The 19,224-nt window shown below is 66.8% G+C and overlaps 1 protein-coding gene across 2 annotated transcripts; it reads left to right on the top strand.

The window, feature by feature from the left end:
- The first annotated feature begins 595 nt into the window (after nucleotides 1-595).
- ZNF787 (zinc finger protein 787) lies at nucleotides 596-15,355 on the top strand. 2 transcript variants are annotated; one of them, XM_068993373.1, is made up of 3 exons: nucleotides 596-754; nucleotides 8,009-8,096; nucleotides 14,280-15,355. In XM_068993373.1, the coding sequence occupies exons 2-3, from the start codon at nucleotides 8,018-8,020 to the stop codon at nucleotides 15,353-15,355; spliced, it is 1,155 nt and encodes a 384-aa protein (XP_068849474.1). In that variant the 5' UTR covers nucleotides 596-754; nucleotides 8,009-8,017. The 2 variants fall into 2 exon arrangements, with proteins under 2 accessions (XP_068849474.1, XP_068849473.1); XM_068993372.1 differs by lacking the exon at nucleotides 596-754 and adding an exon at nucleotides 1,119-1,263.
- The last annotated feature ends 3,869 nt before the right edge of the window (nucleotides 15,356-19,224 follow it).

Raw genomic sequence — 19,224 nt, 5'->3', positions numbered from 1 at the left:
AGACTACTTAATATACCTAAAGCCCCTGGAGGCAGGCGCACAATGTGTTATTGTCGCTCTAGAAGGGAGGACACCGGCTCAAGCGCGCGCCGGGCGGCGCCTGAAGCGATCAGTCCAGTAAAGAAGGGACCAGGGTGGCCGACGAGAGAGCCCTCCGGGCGCGCGGGCTCCGGCCGCCGCGGGCGGCGCCGGCACGGAAGGGGTTACAACGATAGAGACGACCGGAGGACCCGGGGTAGCTGAGTGGCCCTGGCCGCCACCCTCCTCGACGCCTACCGCGCGACCGCGCAGGCGCGAGAGCCCAGCGCGGGGGCGCGGGGCACCTCCCTGGGCACCCGGAAGTCTCCGCCTAACGGGCCGAGCCCGCGCCTCCTGGCCTGGAAGGGGGCGGGGCGCGAAGCCCCTCGGCGCGCAGCGCCATAGAGCGTGGCCGGAGGACCCGTGTCCTAGACGCGTCCGGAAGTGCCACCCTGGGGCGCCCGCTCCGCACCATAGAGCTGGGGGGGGCCCGCGGCAGCTGGGGGGGGGGTCGCCAGACTCGCCTTCCTAGAGCGGCGAGGACGGGGTGGAGGCTGGAAGGGGGGTAGGGAGGGGAGAGGGGGAGCGGCGCGGGCGGAAGCGGCCAGGAAGGTCACTTCCGGCCTGGGCGCCCGTCCCCCTGACCCCAGGGTCTGAGTCGCCGCTGCCGCCGCTGCCACCATCCGCGAGGGAGAGAGGAGGAGGAGTGCGGCGCGGCGGCCCCGGGACCGAGGAGGTGAGGGGAGGGCGCGGGGCCGGGGGCCGTGCGCCCGGGGCCGGGTGGGCACGCGCCTCAGGGCGCCGGGCTGCGGCCGGGGGGGCGGGCGGGGAGGCGGGCGGCGAGCGCGACTGGGCGGGCGAGTGCGCGTGCGCGCCGCGGGGGCCGGGGCGTGAGTGAGCGCGCGGCCGCTGACGCGGGGCGGGGCGCGCGCGCCGGGGGTCGGGAGCGCGCGCCACGCCCGGGGGCGCGCCCGAGGCGGGGGCGCGCGGCGCGGGCTCGGCCGGGGGCTCGCCGTGTCGCCCCCACCCCCACCCCAGCTTTCCCGGCCGCTCGTGGCCGGAAGTGGTGGCGACTCCCGGGGGAAGTTGAGGCCCCGGTGGGAGAAGCGGCGCGCGCCGGCCCAGCAGGCCTGACCGGAAACGGTGGCCTGCCCCTGGCCTGCCCGCTCCCCTTTCCCCTCTTTTCAAAGGAGCCAGATCCCGTTGCCGCCCCGGGCGCGCTGCGTGCGGCCTTTGATCCGGCCGGTAATTACGGGCCTTCCGGCCGGCGGGAGGCTCATTCATTCGCCCGGGCGCGGGCGGCGGGCAGGAAGCGCGTGCACTGGAGGGGAAATGTTAGGCCAAGGTCAGGCACCGCGCGGCCCGCGGGGCAGGGCGAGGCCGGCGGCCGGGCCCGATTGCCACCCCGAGGCCTCCCGGGCGCCTCACCGCGCCCCTGAGCCCCAGCTCTCGGCCCGGCCACAAAGGGGGGCACCCCAGTTCGTGGAAACGGGTGCTCCTGGGGCACAGGCCAGCCGGGGATGGCATGATCAGACGGAAAAGTGAGCCACGGCGAGTGTGGACAGAGACTCTTGTGGGCGCATTGGTTGGCACGAGGACAGGGAGATGAAGCAGGCTCGCTGAGTGCGCGGAAGACCTGGACCGGGTCCATGCGCCTCCTCACCTCCACACTCCTGTCCTCACCCAGGGGACCAGGGAGGGCACCCCAGCCCCAGTCCAGAGGGGCATTGTAGGAAGGGACTGAGGGTCCGTGTGCTCCGCGTGGTTCCTGGTGCCTGGCCCTGCCTTAGGGATCCAGGGTTGGGATCCAGCTGGGGGTTGGGTCTGCCCTTGCTCCCGGGGAAGCCCGGTTACTGTGGCTTATCTCTTCCCTAAGAACATAAGCCTCTTTGGCTCAACGCAGCTGGCATTCACCCCCCGCCTCTGCAGGCAGGCCCTCCGGCCTGAGCCCCAGAACATTCAGATCCGATTCCTTCTTGTGTTGTCTCTCGTCTTAGCCCCTTCCTCCTGGAGGTCTTGGAGTCTAACCCCGCAGGCGGAGCTAGAGACCTGGAAGGATTTGGCCCGGGGTGGCCCTGGGCCCCCGGCTCTGGGGTCAGAAGACCGGTTTCAGGTCCCCGCTCCACGTTCATCACCTTTGTGACCTCACAGCACAAGGAGTTTCTCAGTTTCTACTAGTGAAAAAGAGGGGGTGTACTAATGGCGTTGACCTTGGTAGGAAGGCTCCCGACACTCTCCTTTTGGAGCCAGCGCACAGCTCTCAGAAGTGAGTGTGAAGCGGGTGCAGAGGCCTCCGGCGGGCCCGGCTTTCCCGGGCTCTGGCTCTTCCAGCCCCGTGACCTTGGACCTGCTGCTTCCCTTTCCCAGGCTCAGTTCCTCCTCAGGCCCCTATGACCCAGAGCACAGTTCACCATCCCTGGGTGAGCCTCGTCCATCGATGCCACTGCCAGCCCCGCCCAGCGCTGGGCCTGGGACACAGTGGTCCTGGCGCGGTGCTCCGTTGGGGGTGAGGCAGGACGGTGCAGTCCTGGAGAGGCTCCGACGCCCTAGGCAGGGCCTGGGGGTTGCCAGGCTAGCCAGGAGCTGGAGGAGCCCTGGGGGAGATGTCTCGAGTCTCATGGGACAGAGGAGCTGCCCGAGAGAACCCGGGGACCTGAGGGGGGGCTGGGTTCCTGGCCGGTGGCGGCGGTCTTGGTCTTGACCTGAGTCTCTGCCTGGCTGCCCTGGGTCTCGAGTGGTCCCTTCTGGGCACTCCTGGGCTAAGACGCCCCCAGCCCCGACCCTAGACATGTGTCCTGCAGCGCCCCCAGCCGGCCGAGGCTATGCCCGGGTGGAGGCAGACTGCAGCCAGGGACCTGGCTCGTACCCCGGACCCCCCAGGGGTACTTGGTGGGGTGGGCTGCAGCCCCCAGCACCGGTGCAGGGTTGGTGGGAGTCCGGAGCCTGGCTTTTACCAGAGCCGCTGCCTCCGCTGGCTTCTTTTGGCCAGGCTTGGGGTCTGGGGAAACAGGCTGTTTTGGAGGTCTCTGGGGTGTCCGTTGGTTTGGGGACTTGGGGACCCCCCCATGGGTTGGGGCCGATGACTGGCTCGGGGACTCAGAGCTGGTGCCTGTCTTCAGGTGTGACTCTCCTTCCATGTGTTAGGCCTCCCTGGCCTAGTTGTGGGGGGTCGCCCGTCTCTCCGGCAGGGCCGGCAGCCCTGTCCTGGGGGCAGTGCAGGCGCCTCTCACTGCTGCGCTGCCCCCCAGCTGCGCCAGCTGCTCCTGGGGCCCACTTGGGCGGAGGGTCTCCCTGCTCTGCTTGCCTGACTGTTGGGCTCACAGAACACTCTTTGCCGAATGGGGGGTCCTGTGCGGGCTGCCTCGTCATGAGTGATGCCGGGGACCCACACGTGGCCCAGCCTGGAGGCGCAGGGTCAGCCGGCCAGGACGTCCTGACTCCCTGGGCTGGAGGAGCTCGCCGTCTGCTGGGGTTTGTGTGGACACGCAGGGAGGAGGAAGTCAGGGAGAGCCTCCCAGGGACGTGCGCTTGGCTGTAATCGGGAGTGAAGGGAGCCTGAGCCGGTGCTCCTGGCGGAGGGGAGGACGGGCCCTGGAGGCTGGGCCGCGGATGTGTCCCGAGGTGCTGGGAGGTTGGGTCAGCCCCAGATGGGTCTGAACTGGGCTCCAGAGGCCTGTCCATGTTCCCTGGGCGCCCGGCTCCTTGTGGAGCGCGGCCATTCCTCTTGTGATCTGGACACTAAGCCCGTGAAGATGAGGCGCAGGGTGGAGCACCCGCCCCCGGTGATGTGGCTAGGGGTGAGGCCGACTCCACCCTGGCTGCCCACCCACCAGCCCAGCGAGGGCAGCCTCCCATCCCCTCGGTGGCCGTGGGTGTCAGAAGGTGCCCACGCTGCGCCCTGTGCCCAGTGTGTTGTTTGGTCTTGTGTGGGGAGAAGGGACAGTGGAGCTGCGGGAAGGGAGGAGTCTGGGAAGGCTTCCTGGGGGAGGTGCTGTGTTCCCTGGGCTCTGGCGGCAGGTCTCCAGGGAGGGGGCAGGGGCGGGGGGCGAGGAGGAAGGAAGTACCCTGCAGACACCAGCCAGGAGAGCTCAGCACCCCCAGAGGGAGCGGAGTCTGGCCCCTCGCCCGGTCGAGGGGTGACAACCAGCGATGGCCCACGTGTGCAGCTGTGTTTTTCTGTCTTGAAGAGTATTTTGTTGTTTTAAGGAATCTTCACTTATCCACCAGCATTTAGGAAGGCTGGTGGTGGCAGACCCCTGGAAGGCCAGAAGGTGCCCGGCAGGTGTGACATGGGGCAGGCCTCCCAGGAGGAAGTGTGTCTGCGGGGCTGACCTGGCAGACGCCGCCCGGGCCTGGAGTTTGGACCTAGCGCAAGGGCCACCTGTGGGGGTGGTTCAGGCGGGGCTGGCGGGACGGAGCTAGCCTTAATAAAACAGACAGCAGCTCCCCTGCGAGGTGGTTGCCGTGCGGACAGGTCACCCTCTTAGAGCTCACGGTGACCACGAGCACAGGGATGTGCCCCCGGGGACCACAGGCCCGCGTCCTGTCTGGGTCTGCCGGTCCTGGCTTCTCGGGCGAGCAGAGTCACCACGGTCTCTCCCCTCCGAGAGCAGCGCTTCCTCTTCCTGCTCCTCCAGCTGCCACGGGCCGCACGCGCACCCATCACCGGTGACGGCCATCTGGGCTGTCTCCACGCGCGGCTCTTGTGACTGCTGCTTCCGCAAACGCGCGTGTGAGCTGTCATGCAGATGTGTTCTCACTCCTCTTGGGTTCGTGGCTGGAAGCCCTGCTGCTCGGCGTGCGCACGTGCTTTCTGTGGTGCCCGCCCGGCGCGCCTGCGCTGGGGTCTGTCTGTGGTTTTGACGCCACGCCGAGCATCTGTCTCTTCGTGTGCTCGCCAGCTCCTTGCGTGTCGTTTTGGAGGTGTCTCTTCCATCCTCTGCCCCTTTTCAGTCGACTGATTTGTTTGAACCTAGTGCCTGGAAAAGATGAACCGGTCCGTGGTGTGGGGAGCGGATTTGGAGAGGGCTTGGAGGGTGCAGGCCCCAGGGGTGGGAGTTGGGAGAGGGCGGTGAGGGTGGGTGCAGGGCCCTCCCGGGGTGGAGGCCGAGAGGTAGCCACTGGGCCTCGGTGGCCTCAAGGCTGGGGCGGGGGCTGGGGAAGAATGGCTGGGGAGGAGCCGGGGGTCCCACCTACGGCCTGACAGCAGCCCAGGAACAGAGAGGCTGGGGGGAGAAGCGAGGAGACGGCCGGGGCAGCTGTCTCCAGCAGCGGGAGCCCTGGGCAGGCTCTGGAGCAGGGCCGGCCGGAGGCGGCGGCGAGATTGGCAGCGGAAAAAAGAGCCGGCGGGTAATTGGTGGGCAGGCATCCAGTGCAGGTGGGTGGGTCTAATAACAAGAATAATAATAATTTGTCTCGCGGGCCCTGCCGACTCCCGGGCTAATTGGACCGCTACAGGCCCCCTCGGGGGTGGGCCTTCGTCTCTGTGGAGTGGGTGGGGGTCAGAGCAGGGCGGCCGGCCCTGACAGGTGTGCTGGGCTGCGGAGCGTCTGGGGGGCTGGGAGGGCAGGACCCACCACCTTCAGCCTCCAGAGTCATCAGGTTCCACGGTTGGGCTGGTGCAGGAATCGCCCCACCTCCCCCAGGGAGCTGCCGGGTCAGGGGCTGCCCCAGGCCCCAGCTCTGGGTGGGAGGGCTGCGGCTTCCCCCTCCCCCCAGGTCCCAGGGTAGGACCCCAAGGCCCCGGGGCTTGGGGCAACACAGGAGCCCGAGCGGCCGCAGTGGAGGACCGCACGAGCTGCCGGGGGTGACTCTGCAGTGCACGCTCTCGGGCCTTCACAGGGACCCAGGGGGTCTCCCAGGGCGCGCTCCGGCTCCTCCCCGCCACCACCCCGGGCTCCTGGGGTCCCTGCTGTGCGAGGCTGCGGTGGGGGCACAGGGCCGGGGGCACAGGGCCCGGCCCCCGAGCCAGAGCGGCCCCCTGCAGCCCCCATGAGAGGCCCAACAGGTGGACGCCAGGGTGTTCACCCTGTGGGTGGCCTTAAGTCTCCCTTCACCGGGGGGTGGGGTCCCCGCCCTCTGCTCAAGGCCAAAACCAGAATGCAGAGCGGACTGTCCCATCCCGGTGCCCTGCGCCAGGTGGGAGAGCCCGTGGGCCCTAGAAGTCAGCCAGAGAAGCTGCCACTTGTGGAGCATAGTCGGGGCTTCCTGCCAGGTTCCGAGTTCCAGGCAGACCGCCCCCGCCCCCTCTGCTGCGGGCTCCCCTTGGGCTCCTCCAGGCGTTTTCCAGGGTGCCCGTGTGGCTGGCACTTCCCTGAATCATGGCGGCCCCCGTGCCCTGGCCTCCGGGTCGCAGACTCTGTGACCTGCCACTGGTCGGCCTCGCTGAGGGTCTGTGTGGACACCTCGATCCCACTTAGACCCAGTGAAAAGTTGGGCAGCAGCTCCCCACTCTGCTCCAGTCTGTCGACCGAGGGGCCTTCCCCTGCCCTCCTCTGCCCTCCTGGGGCTTCCAGCTGGACTTACTGAGGCGATCAGGAGGAGAGATGGATTCTGTTAAGCACCAGCTCAGGAAAACCGAGTGATGGGGCGGAGCGCCAGCAGGGGGTCTGCGTGCTGGGGGGTAACCTGGCTGCGGTGGGGGGGTGGTCAAAGGAAGGTCATGTGGGCAGGTCCCCCGCCCTCTTGGGGTATCGTTCCCTCCTGGCGTGGGACCCTCTATGACGGGGGACTTGCCTCATCCTCTCAGGGAGTTGTGGGTTCAGAGTGAGCTCCTTGCACCAGGAGCTGGGTGTGGGTGAGGGTCCTGCAGTTCGAGGCCCGCCCTGCTCCCCGCCCGCCGTGGGAATCAGGTGGTGTCTCCCTCACTCCCTGTCTGAGCTGCCTCGTCTGGGGGTGTGGGGACCTCTGGCCTCGGGGCAAGCTGCCTGCCACCTCCCTGTCCTGCGTCCCCTCCCCTGGAGCCTATGGACGCCCTGGGGAGGCCGGAGGTCCCCCACCTTCTCAGTGCAGGAAGCGGCCGGAGGGGGACACCTTCCCAGGGAAGGCCCTGCTTGCTTGACTTGGACGTGGTGGTTCTGGGCCCACACGTGGCCGCCTGGCAGATGGGTATGGAGCGGAAGGCTTGCCGAGCGGCCCCTCCTGCCCCGGCTGCTCCTGTCTCTCTTTCACTCGTTTCTGACGTGGACGGTGCTTGAGTCAGGGCCTGCGCACACATCTCAGTCTGTTCGCGGATTCACTGGGACATAAGCCACCCTCGTGAAAGGGACAGTCTGCTGGGTGTTACTTACAGACTTCGGCAGCCACCGCCGCCGTCTCGTCCCGGAACGTTTCATCACTCAGAAGCCCCGTGCCCCCACGTGGGTGCTCCTCCCACCCGCAGCCTGGCAGCCCGCCCTCAGCCCGACCTTCCATGGCCCGCTCCACTCTCCTCGCTGCCTCTGCGCGGCGCTGCTGTGAAGGTGGCCTCGGAGCAGGATTCTGGGGCCACGTGGGCTGAGCCCCTGTGGTCAGCCTGCCAGGCTGTTCTTATGGTGGCCCTCCTGGTTGGCATGCCTGACCACCCTCTGCCTGGACTGTGGGGTGGTACCCGCTCGGCTCCGGGTGTCTGTCCTGTGGGGTCTGGGGGCCCGTGTATCAGCGTTTGGCTGGCTGCCTTCCGGACCTAGAGCCTCCACGCTGCTCGGGCCGTTCATGGGCGTCGCCTACCGTCAGCAGCGCCTGCTGTGTCTAGCGCTGTCGTGGGCCCAGGGGTCTCGGGGTGGCGCGTCCCAGGGCCACCAGCTTCCTGGGAGCCACGTGGCCCCACGCGCCCCCCCCGCCCCCCTGCTCGGGGCAGCTGTCCTGGGAAGGCGGCTGGGGTCCCCGGCTCCGGCTGAGCATCACCCAAGTCTGTCTTGTGGCTGTCCAGCTCGGGGGTGGAGGGTGCAGCAGGGGCCCCCGTGTGCGCTCTGGCGTCCTGTGAACCCTCTCCTTCTCTCCCCTCCGACAGGGCCCAGACATGGAGCTGCGGGAAGAGGCCTGGTCTCCGGGGCCGCTGGACTCCGAGGACCAGCAGATGGCCAGTCACGAGAACCCAGGTGAGGGGCCCTGGGCTTCTCCTGGCTGACCTCGCGCTCTGCCGCCCCCGGCGGCTCGGGGCCCCACCCTGCCTCCCGGGCCCAGCCGGCCACTTCCCGGGCCTGGTGGGGTCTCCGTGGCCCCCCAGCCGGGAGCCTTTGGGGGCTGCCGCGGGTGGGGGCTCCTCAGCCCAGGGAGGGCCCAGGGGCTGGGGGCCAGGGGGATGTAGGGCGTCCGGGTGGGCCTGGGTCTTCCTGGGTTTTCATCTTCATGTAAGACATGGGCAACCTGTCTTATTTAATAAAGCGTTACCTGGCTTGAGTGACCTCCTCTGTGAGCCCCCGGGGATGAGACTTGGCGTGCTGAGACCCGGCCACAGCCTCCCCAGCCCCCGCCCTCGGTGGGAGCCGTGGCCCCGTCTCCCTGGGCCTCCGGGCTTCCGTGCAGGGCGCCTGTGAAATAAAGCGTGAAGTGCTCCGTGCAGCTGTCGATGCGTCTTCGTGCGTCCTGGCCGGCGACCGCGACCTCTCACTGTGAGGGCTCCCGGCCTGGGGCCCAGACCCCGCCCTACAGGGAGGGCCCAGACCCTCCTTCGCTGCAGCGCCCCGCCTCCCTGTCTTACTGCTTTAAAGTAAGATTAACCGGAGGGTTAGTTTCCTTCTGGAAACTTCCAGCCCGACAGTGTGGTGGCCGCTCGTCCCGCTGCCTGGCCCCAGCAGTGAACCACACTGGGCGGCCCTACACTGCCTGTGCCCCTTTCCTGGAGGATTTCAAACAACGTCCCCGGGTGTCTCAGCGGTTCACCCGTAAATGCTCCAGGAGCAGCAAACGCTCGTCTCGGCTGACGGCCTCAGCATTGCCCCTGCCTGTCTTCTGCTGCCAGAAGCCTCTGGAGGGCGGTTTACCTCGGAGCCTGGAGTTCTGCCCGTTCACACTGTCCACTCGTGCTCTGGCTGGGCAGACCTTGACGAGCAGGTGGGCTCTCACCTGTGCTCTGCCCAGCAGCCTGCTCGGGCCCCTACCCCGTGACCCCCTGCTGCTCTGCTCCCCCTTGTGGGCACCCCTATAGGCCCCTCCCGTGAGGGGCAGCGCGGGACCCCTGCCCCGAGACCCCGGGTGCTGTCTGGTGCGGTGGGGAGGGCCGAGGGGCCCCGGGGGTAAGGCTGTGAGCCCGGGGCACGGGACGGCAGGGCCACCAGGAGCCAGGGTTGGGGCTGGGCTGGACTGTCTGCAGGCCGCAGCCAGGTCTGTGCTGACTGCCTCATGGGCATGCTGACTCCCGCCCCAGGCCTGCAGACCCCTGGGGGGAGCCGGCAGGGGTGCGGTGTGAGAGCTGGCCAGGTCTTCCACGTGGGCGCTCAGAGAGAGGTCCTCTGAACACGATCGTAGGTGAAGAGACGGTCTGACTGAGGCGGGGAGGAGTCTTCAGCTGGTGGGTTGGAGATCACCCTCCAGGGCCAGGGTCCTGGCCTCGCGTGGTCAGGCCTGCCTCTCCTATCTCAGTGCCACTAGCATCACCCTGCAGAGTCCCCTAAAATGCTCTGCCTGAGCTGGGGCAACAGCAGACCCGCGTGAAAAGACAGCAACCTCACCCGGGCAAGACCCACATGCCCTGGCAGAGCCCCGAGCAGAGCGGGATGGGGCCGGGCCCGCCCACATGGTGTTAGGGGCGGGGAGCCGGACGCCAGGCTGCCCTTAGGGGTCACTGCGGGCAGCAGCTGCAGCGGGCGCTCCATGGAGGGCAGCGGCGGGGTGCACAGGCCGCCTGGGCCCGTGGCTTCCCGACCGTGTCCAGGGAAAGACCCACCGGGGAGGTCCCAGGCAGGGCAGGGCCTGCACAGGGGGCTTCAGGGTCCAGTGGGACCCCCAGTGGGGAGGGGAAGGTACTGACCAAATGGGGTGGCGGCAGAGCGGGGGTCCCTGGGAGGGCAGGTCACACACACGGCAGAGGACTCCCGAGGAGCTGCAAACAGTGTCCAGAATGTAGCCGCCTGCGAATTCAGGGAAGCGGACGTCCAGAGATGGGCAGACAGGGAACTGAAGTTCCATCCTGCTGACCCCACCCCGCAGGAGCTAGTAGAATAAGGGAAAGGGGCCGAGGAGGGTGTCCTCAGATGGGGAGGCGTCAGAGGTGCGCTCCCAGACAGGTGGGAGTGTGCGGAGGGGCTTGGAAGAACAAGACCAGGACCACGCGGCCCCGGGGGCAAGGCTGAGCAGAGAGCCAGAGATACAGACAAAGCCATTTCAAGACGAAGATGGGGCAGCTCAAGACCAAGTCAAAGCAGGGCATCGTTCCCTGAGGAAACCTGCAGGTGAAACAGAGGGACGGTGTGAAATCAAAAAGAAAGAGATGACGGCAGGGTGTGAAAAAAGAAAGGTACCGAAGTTAGTTGAAGAAGGCCCCAAGAAGACAAAATCCTGTATAAGGAAGAGAACGGTGAAACCTACACATCTAGAACACATTCCTGAAATGGAAAAGTTGGGCGTCGAAGGAGCAAGTTGAAAATCTGAGAACATCAGCTCGGATGGATGGTCTTGGACTCAAGTCGCTGGGCTCGAAGAAGCAGATGCCCCCGGGTACCTGGGGAAAGAGCAAACGGCCCCGGGCAGAGGAGACGGCATCGCGCTCAGCCGGTCAGCGGCGCCTTCTGCCAGGGCAAAGTGGAGGGGTCCTGTTTCTGATTGTCAGGGGAAGCGGTGGGTCACATCATACGCCTGCAGAACCGACCTGCACATTTGAAGGGCGCAGGTGAACTTACCCGCAGAGCCAAGCAGACTGCCTCCACATGGGCCCTTCCTGGGGATCTGCGGGCCAGGGACCCACGGGCAGGGAGTGGGGCCAGGCTGGCTGTGAGGTGGGCGCCCAAGTCCTGAGGAACCGTGCTTGGCCATGCCGGTGTGGTGTCAGCAGCCTGGCAGAGACGGCGCCTCCGGGTTCTCTCCTCGCCTTGTGAGGACCAGGGATGCGGGTGTCTAAGGAAGACCGCAGAGAAGCCTGCTGGCCTGGATCTGTATGGAAAGTGTCAGTTAGAACTTACAGGAATTTTACTGAAAAAAAAAAAAAAAAAAAGCAGCGATCACTTCCATATTTGGAGCTTGAAATTGTTTCCCGCTCAGAGAAACCAGAGTGCCCTTGTAGAAATGGCTGGCTGCAGGTCTGGGGAAGGAAGTGTGGGTGAGCCCGTGGTGGCAGAGATGCTGTCAAAGGCCCCCCTGGGTCCCATCCAGAGGACTCGAAGCCCCCTCAAGGCTCCCACGCGCCGCAGCTGGCAGGGTGACAGGCGGGGGGAGGGGGTGCAGCCCACCAGATGTGTGTAAATCCGTGGACTCAGAGCACAGGAAAGGGAAGGTTACTTGGTCATGCTGGAGGACAACGGAAGACCGGGCAGGTGAGGGAAAATGAGGTTCATCCCGCCGTAAACCCGTGAAATTGACCGTTGGGTCCCAACCAGCGGACGAGGGAGCGTCTCTAAAAACTACTCCACCTACTAAACAGAATGCAGAGCTGACCACAATCAACGCGGGACAAATGCCCTGTCACGACGGGGGCGGGTTCCCTCTGAGCCCGCTGCGTGCAGGGGCCGTGCCGTGCATCCCTCTGTGATTCCGTAGATGTCTGAGTTCCTGTGTGTCAGTGGCCCTTGATGTCACAGAAACGATACGCCATCACACAAGAGACGATAATCCATGCCTTTGGTGAGAGGACGGGATTGCACCTTCAGAATGACCGACCACAGGGCCGGCGGGGCTGGGCCCCCAGCTGCAGCCCACGAGGAGGAATTGGCAGCCCGCGAGGGTCCAGAGGGCCACAGGCTCCGCGAAAAGATTGTCAGGAAAAGCAAGAGACCGGGGAAGCTGTGTATTACATAGGACCTAAAAGACGTAGCTGAAGTCAAAAGTGAAGGGACCGAACTCTTTGTCTGGGGATGTGCACTTGGGTGACGGCGTGCAGGAACTCGAGGGGGCGGCTCCTGCACGGCTCTCTCGGCTTGAGAGGGGGGTGCGTGGGGCGGGGCACGGAGGGGATCTGGTAGGGAGGGCGGACCAGGGGCAGCCGCTGACCTTCGAAAAGTAGTGCCTGCGGTGAAGGCGGTGCAGCACCGCCCCTGGCTCAGCCCCACTCTCAGTCCAGCCCTGCGGCACCCCCCACCCCCAGCTTTCTCTCCTGCTTCCGGACCGGCGCTCCGCCCTTCGCCCTCCACCCGCATCCAGGACCAGTGGTTGAGTCCCAGGGGTCTCACGGGTTCAGGTGGGCTGTGTTATGTCCGGGTCCTCGCGATGGCAAATGCACGTCATCGCCGAGTCACGTGTCTGTTGTTAAACTTTCGGGACAACTTGAAAAGCAGAGCGTGTACTTCGGTCTTCCGCCAATAGCAAGCCTGCTTCCCACCCCCTCCCTTCCCCACGCCTCGGGATGTCGTGTTCTTATGACTGTTTCTCCTTCTTATCTCCCTTGGCCGCGCTGCGTGGCTTGCTGGATCGCAGGGCCCCGATCAGGGTGGAACTGGGGCCCGCGAAGCAGTGGAGTCTTAACGGCGGCCGCCCGGGAGTTCCCGATTTATGTTGACGTCGAAGTGGAGTGGGTCCCAGGCCATCTCTTCAGAAGCGCCTCCCACCCTGCCCAGGCTTCCTACCGAAGTGATGTCCTGTTCCGGTACTCCTCGCGTGGAGTCCTGGTTCTCAAAGCGTCGGTGCTCAGTCACCGGGGGTGGCGCGTGGGGCATCGTCCCCCAGCGCTGCCGGAGCTCAGGGCGGCCACCTGGGATCCGGACTGCGGGCCCCTGGTGCTTCTCCGCCCCCAGGCGTGTCGCCGCGGGAGGCGGCTCATCTGGCTCGGTGTCCTCGCTGCGAAGGCCCGCGTCCCCAGCGCCCACCTCGCGGGACTTAACGCACGGATGCTTACCGAGTGCACGAGGACGTTATCTCGGGGACAGTGTTGGGGCACTTTGTCTCCGGCCGGGTGCTGGAACACGGTCCGACCGCTGGCCCTGTGGGCCTGCAGGCTAGTGCGAGGGGGCGGGAAAACAGAGCTAGGTAGGTAGGTTATGGTGGGGTTCACCTTTGAGCGACGCCTTCGCCTTGCACCTGGGGGCGGGCCGGAGGCTGGTGGGCGGGGCTACGTCAGGGGCGGGACCGAGGTCTGGTGGGCGGGGCCGTTCCTAGGGTGGGGCCGAAGCCTGGGGGGCGAGGCTGGGTCCGGGTGTGGGCGGGGCCGTGCCCAGGGGTGGAGCCCGAGGCTGGTGGGCGGGGCCGTGTATGGGGCGAGGCCACGCCCAGGAGTGGAACCTGGGGTTGTGGGCGGGGCTGGTGCTGGGCCCCGGCAGGTGTCTGAGCTGGAGGCCCCCCACGCCGTCTCCATTCTGTAGCTCAGGCCCGAGTCGCAGAGGGAAGGCAGATGTCGCCGAGGGTGCACCCAGATCTCGTGGAGCCGCTCATCTTTCCCGGGAGGCCGCCCGGGCAAGCGGCGGTGCAAATGTATTAGAGGCTTTGTCGGGCAGTCGGCCCGTGGAGGTGTCCGAGGTGGTGTCCTCGGTTCGCAGGCGCCGGGACCGAGGCCCCGCGCTCCTTTCTTGTCTCCACTGGGCACACAGGGCCCGGGCTGAGGACCTCTGTGATAGAGGCTGAGGAGTGTGGGGCTGCACCCCCAGTTAGTGGGGGGTAGTCAGGGCTCTCCTGCTGTAATCTCATTAACCAGTCCGACCCTCGCAGCGACGGTCGTCTTCCCAGAACCGCAATGTGACACCGTCCTTTCCCGGGCCGATTCGAGCCGCCTGGTGCGAGGGTCTCCTGCCTCAGGGGCCATTCTGTACTAGGGCCTTCCCTAGCCCTCCACCCGCAGCCCCGTTCGATTCTGTTGATTCTTTTAGCAGACGTTTCTGGAATCCCCACCAAGTCCCGGGCATTGTTCTGGGCGTGGGGGAAACGGCTGTGAAGGAAGGAGAAGCCCTGGGGGATGGTTACGGAGTGTTCGGTAAAACGCAGGAAACTGGGGGGTGTGGGGGGTTGTGGGCATGGGGAGTGAGCGAGCACGTCTGCCCGGGGCAGGTCCAGCACGAGCAGGCCAGGTTCTAGGCGCTCCGAGGGAGGTGCCGCCCCCGGCCTGGTGGAGGGGAGCCGGTTCCGGAGGCCTCGCAGCGCGGCCGGGAAGCAGCCCCAGCCGCCCTCCGCGGGCTCTCTGACGCCCTCTCCCCCTTTCCTTGTAGTGGACATCCTCATCATGGATGACGACGACGTCCCCAGCTGGCCCCCGACCAAGCTGTCCCCGCCCCCATCGGCGCCCCCCGCCGGCCCTCCGCCCCGGCCGCGGCCGCCCGCGCCCTACATCTGCAACGAGTGCGGCAAGAGCTTCAGCCACTGGTCCAAGCTGACGCGGCACCAGCGCACGCACACCGGCGAGCGGCCCAACGCCTGCGCCGACTGCGGCAAGACCTTCTCGCAGAGCTCGCACCTGGTGCAGCACCGGCGCATCCACACGGGCGAGAAGCCCTACGCCTGCTCCGAGTGCGGCAAGCGCTTCAGCTGGAGCTCCAACCTCATGCAGCACCAGCGCATCCACACGGGCGAGAAGCCCTACGCCTGCCCCGATTGCGGCCGCAGCTTCACGCAGAGCAAGAGCCTGGCCAAGCACCGGCGCTCGCACAGCGGCCTCAAGCCCTTCGTGTGCCCGCGCTGTGGCCGCGGCTTCAGCCAGCCCAAGAGCCTGGCGCGCCACCTGCGGCTGCACCCCGAGCTGTCGGGGCCGGGCGTGGCGGCCAAGGTGCTAGCGGCCAGCGTGCGCCGGGCCAAGGCGCCCGAGGAGGCGGCGGCGGCGGACGGCGAGATCGCCATCCCAGTGGGCGACGGAGAGGGCATCATTGTGGTGGGCGCGCCGGGCGAGGGGGCGGCGGCGGCCGCAGCCATGGCGAGCGCGGGGGCCAGGGCGCCGGGACCCCGCTCGCGGCGCGCCCCGGCCCCCAAGCCGTACGTGTGCGTGGAGTGCGGGAAGGGCTTCGGGCACGGGGCCGGGCTGCTGGCCCACCAGCGCGCCCAGCACGGGGACGGGCTGGGGGCGGCGGGCGGCGAGGAGCCGGCGCACATCTGCGTGGAGTGCGGCGAGGGCTTCGTGCAGGGCGCGGCGCTGCGCCGGCACAAGAAGGTGCACGCCGTGGGCGCGCCCTCGGTCTGCAGCCACTGCGGACAGAACTACTACCGGGCGGGCGGGGACGACGACGACGACGACGACGAGGAGGAGGCGGCGGGCGGGCGGTGCAGCGAGTGCCGCGGCGGGGACGGCCGGTAGGGGCGGCGGCCCGGGGGGGCGGGGCCCCTCGGGCAGGGCGGGAACGACGGCGCGGGACCCAGAGGCTGGGGCGAAGCGGACAGAGGGGCGCCCCGGGGGTGCGGCGGGCCTGGTGCGGGGCGCGCGGGGCGCCCACCAGGCCGCCCGGCCCCTCCCCGCGCCCGCCGCTCGGCCTGGCTTGGCCCCGTCGGTTCTCGGCCGAGCCCGAATCGAGACGTTGGTTGGGAACTAGAGAGACCAAGACGCGACGAAACCCATGAGCGGAAGACCATTCGCCCTCTTTCCTTTCCCCCGCCAACCGGGCTGCTGCGAGAACGGCGAGCCGTGCGCCCTTTACCCTCAGAGGGGCCCCAGCGGGAAGGGAGAGAGGGTCCTTTTCCCCTTTAGAATTTTCTTTTAATCACACCGCCTCCTGCCCCCGCCCGCCTGTTATTTTCTTCCCCTTCGAGGTCCCAGCCTTTCTCCTCTCCCTACCCTCCCCCACCCCGCCGGGTCTGGGGTCGCGGAGGCGTGCGGAGCCGAGCGCCCGCGTCCCGGGCGACCCCGCGGACAGCGGGTCCCGGCTCATCCCAGGCCTGGGCGCGGCGGGAGGAGGGCACGGGGGCAATAAATCGCACTATCCGATCGACCCTCCTGTGCGTGGTTCTTGAGTCCGGGGAAACGGAGGGCCCCGCACCCGGGCAGCTGCTGATGGGTGGGTGGGTAGGGGGCACCGGCCAGGCCGGAGGAGAGAGGCCGACGTCGGCCCAGGCCGCGCGCGTGCCCGGGTGCGCCCTGGAGGCTGTCCTGGGAGAGTGCATGAGCGGCGTCCTCAGTCCGGGAGGACAGACAGGCCCGTGAGGACCTGGGGCGGGTGTTCCGAGCGAGGCCCGCCCACCGCTGGTTTTAAAAGGACTCCGGCGGCCGGGAGGGGGCGGGGCGGAGCTGCACAGGCCATGCCTCGCCTCGCGGAGGCGGACAGCTCTTCCCCCGCGCTGCCAAGGACCCCAGGCTCCCGTCTCCACCAGCCCCGGCGGCCCCGCCTGCGTCCGGCGTCTTGGAAGACCTGTCCTGCACCTTGTAGCCGTGTCCCGTCCTCAGATCCCCTGGGGGAGCGGGGTACAGCCACGGCGTCACAGGTCACCGCAGAGGAGTGCCTGTCTCGACTTCCCAGCGACAGAACTATTGCCTCTAGGAAGAAGCTGGACTCTGGTGGGTGGGCGGGTACCTGCCTACACACCGCCCCGCACCGCCCCTGCCCCCCAGGAGCCAGCGGGGCCCGGGGGAAGACAAGGGTGGGCAGTGGCTTTCTGCTGCTGCTGGGCCACGTGCCAGACCCACAGGTCGGCCCGGGTGGGGGCGGTGCCTGATACCACCCCACCATCCCGGGACCCTCCGCTGGAGGCCTGGGGACCTTGGGAGGCTGGGGTCTTGGGAAGCTGCAGTGGGTGTTTCCAGCCTGGCCAAACGGTTCCTCTGTGTTCCTCTGACTTCCGCGAAGCGCGGAGCTGACCAACCAGCCGGGGGAGCTGGAGGAGGAACGAGGGGTGGGGAGTGTGTCCTCTCAGGGCTGAGTCTCCTCTGGCCTCTGCTGTCCCTGAGCATGCCCCAGGCCACATCCCCCTGGGGCCTCGGGTTCGGAAGCCAAGGTCAAGGCCGGCCACCCGTGGGCAGGGACGTGTAGCCCAGGAGGCTTCATTAGAACACCTTGTTCTCAAGTGGCCGTGGCCTCGCTTGGAAAACGGTGGACCCGGGTCCGTTTCTTCTGAGGTGTCGGACCCCTGTACAGGAGGGAGGGGGAAAGCCGCTGTTTGTCCAGCAAGGCCGGGGGGAAACAAAGGCTGAGGAGACGTTGCCCGGTGCCCGCAGGTCCCTTCTCCGTATGCCGCTGACCTCGGGTGCTTCCGGAGGCGGGGAGGAGGGGGGGGCAGTGCTGCCTGCTGGGCGCGGGGGTGTGCCATGTCCCCTGGGGAGGAGTAAGCGTTGGGTTGAGTTGTTCTGTCCCCACCTCCGTGGGCAGAGGCAACACCTGTCACCGGGCCAGATTCTGGGCCACAGAGAGAGGCTGTGTGACCCCGGGCAAGTGAACTAACCCCTCTGACCCTCCACTGCCTCCTCTGCACAAAGAAACACTTGCCTGTCACAACTGTTTGAAGGGACCCCTAGGGTGTCTCTAAGTGCCCGGATTCCTGTCCCAGGAGGAGCCTAGTGCGGGACTTAGGAGCCAGCCGTGCCGCCTGCCTTCTCCAGTCCTCAGCTCGCTTCTCGTCACAGTGTGGCATTCACTGAGCTCGAGGGGCTTCCCAGGTGGCTCGGTGGTCAAGAATCCACTTGCCAACGCAGGAGATGCGGGTTCAGTCCCTGGGTGAGCAAGATCCCCTGGAGCAGTGCATGGCACCCCACTCCCGGATTCTTGCCTGGAGCATCCCATGGATAGAAGAGCCTGGTGGGCTGCAGTCCACGGGGTCACACAGAGTCAGGGATGACTGAGGGCGCATGCAGTGAGCCAGCAGGGGAACGCACTTATTTATCCAGTCTCCTCCTGCTCCCAAGTTCTGGTGGCTGTGACTCATGCAGCCGCACCTTTGGGTCTAGGAAACAGCCCTCCTCCTCCGCGGGGAGCAGGCAGTGGCCACCCCCTAACATGTCAGGAGTACGCGGGCCTGCGTGGAGAGCACTTTCGTCCCGTGGGGCGTGGACGTGGGGCATGGACGTGCGGCCAGGAGAGGGTTTTCTGTCTCAAGTGAAGCGGCAGTTCTCAGCTGCGTGGGTGCACGTGGCATCTAGTGGGGGAAAGGTCCCACTGCTGCTGACGTCCTGCCATGCACAGGGGGGGGCTCCCGCCCCCAAAGGGTTATCCTGCTTGGAGGCCGGCGGTGCTGGGGAGACACTGGCCCCAGGGGCGCCTCCATCCTTCCTGCTCCCGCGCGCGTAAAGGGAAAGGCGACGCTCTGCCGCCACCTGGTGGGCACCAGGGGGAGCGCAGGGAGGTGGGCTGGGCGCCTGCTCCTGGGGCCGCGGGACTAACTAAACCTGGACTCATCCACCCACCGACTTGTCGCCCAGTGAATGGGGAGGTTCTACACAGCGACCCCAGGCCAGGCATTCGGGGACTTGTGGCTTAGAGGACCAGCTGACATGGCCACACACACACACACACACAGCCGACTTTATCCACCTGGAGAAAATGACAAGGGAAGAGCCCAGTCATCTAGGACGCAGTACGGATGCCACCCCAGGTCCGCCCCCCACCCCCCATGGCCAGACGTACTTGGTTGGTCAGGGCGATGCCCCTGGATTTGCCAAGGGTCACCCTCCAGAGCTTCCCTGGTGGCTCAGTGGCAACCCCCTCCATATTCTTGTCTGGAGACTCCCAGGGACAGAGGGGCCTGGTGAGCTACAGTCCACGGGGTGGCACAGAGTCGGACGTGATCGAGCGACTGAACAGTAGGGATGGACCCCTCCAGGAGTGGGTCCCTGACCTCTTGCCCTGCCTTTCCCTGGTGCAAATATGGACGTAAACGTGCACATAACCGTGCGTCGACTTTTAGATTCCATGTGGAGTGATAACCACACGGCCTTTGCCTTTCTCTTCCTGGACTGCGTGGGATCATCCTGGGGCCACCCACGCTGCTACAGATGGCAAGCGCCACCCTTTATGGCCGAGCAGCACTCCCCGTGCGCCGTCTTGGCCCATTCATCTGGCATGGGCACTGAGGTGTCTCCGTGTCTTCGGTTATTGTAAATAGTGCGCCTATGAATTTTGGGGTGCAGGGTTTTTTTCAAATTAGAGCTTCCTCAGGATGTCTAAATGACTTTTTGTGACACCAGGCCAATGTCAACATCCATTAGCCTTTGTTTCCTTCTCTGTAAAACAGGAAAAACATTCC

The sequence above is a fragment of the Capricornis sumatraensis genome, chromosome 20 (assembly GCF_032405125.1).
Source record: "Capricornis sumatraensis isolate serow.1 chromosome 20, serow.2, whole genome shotgun sequence".
NCBI lineage: Eukaryota > Metazoa > Chordata > Mammalia > Artiodactyla > Bovidae > Capricornis > Capricornis sumatraensis.
This window is presented reverse-complemented; position numbering and strand designations above follow the sequence as displayed.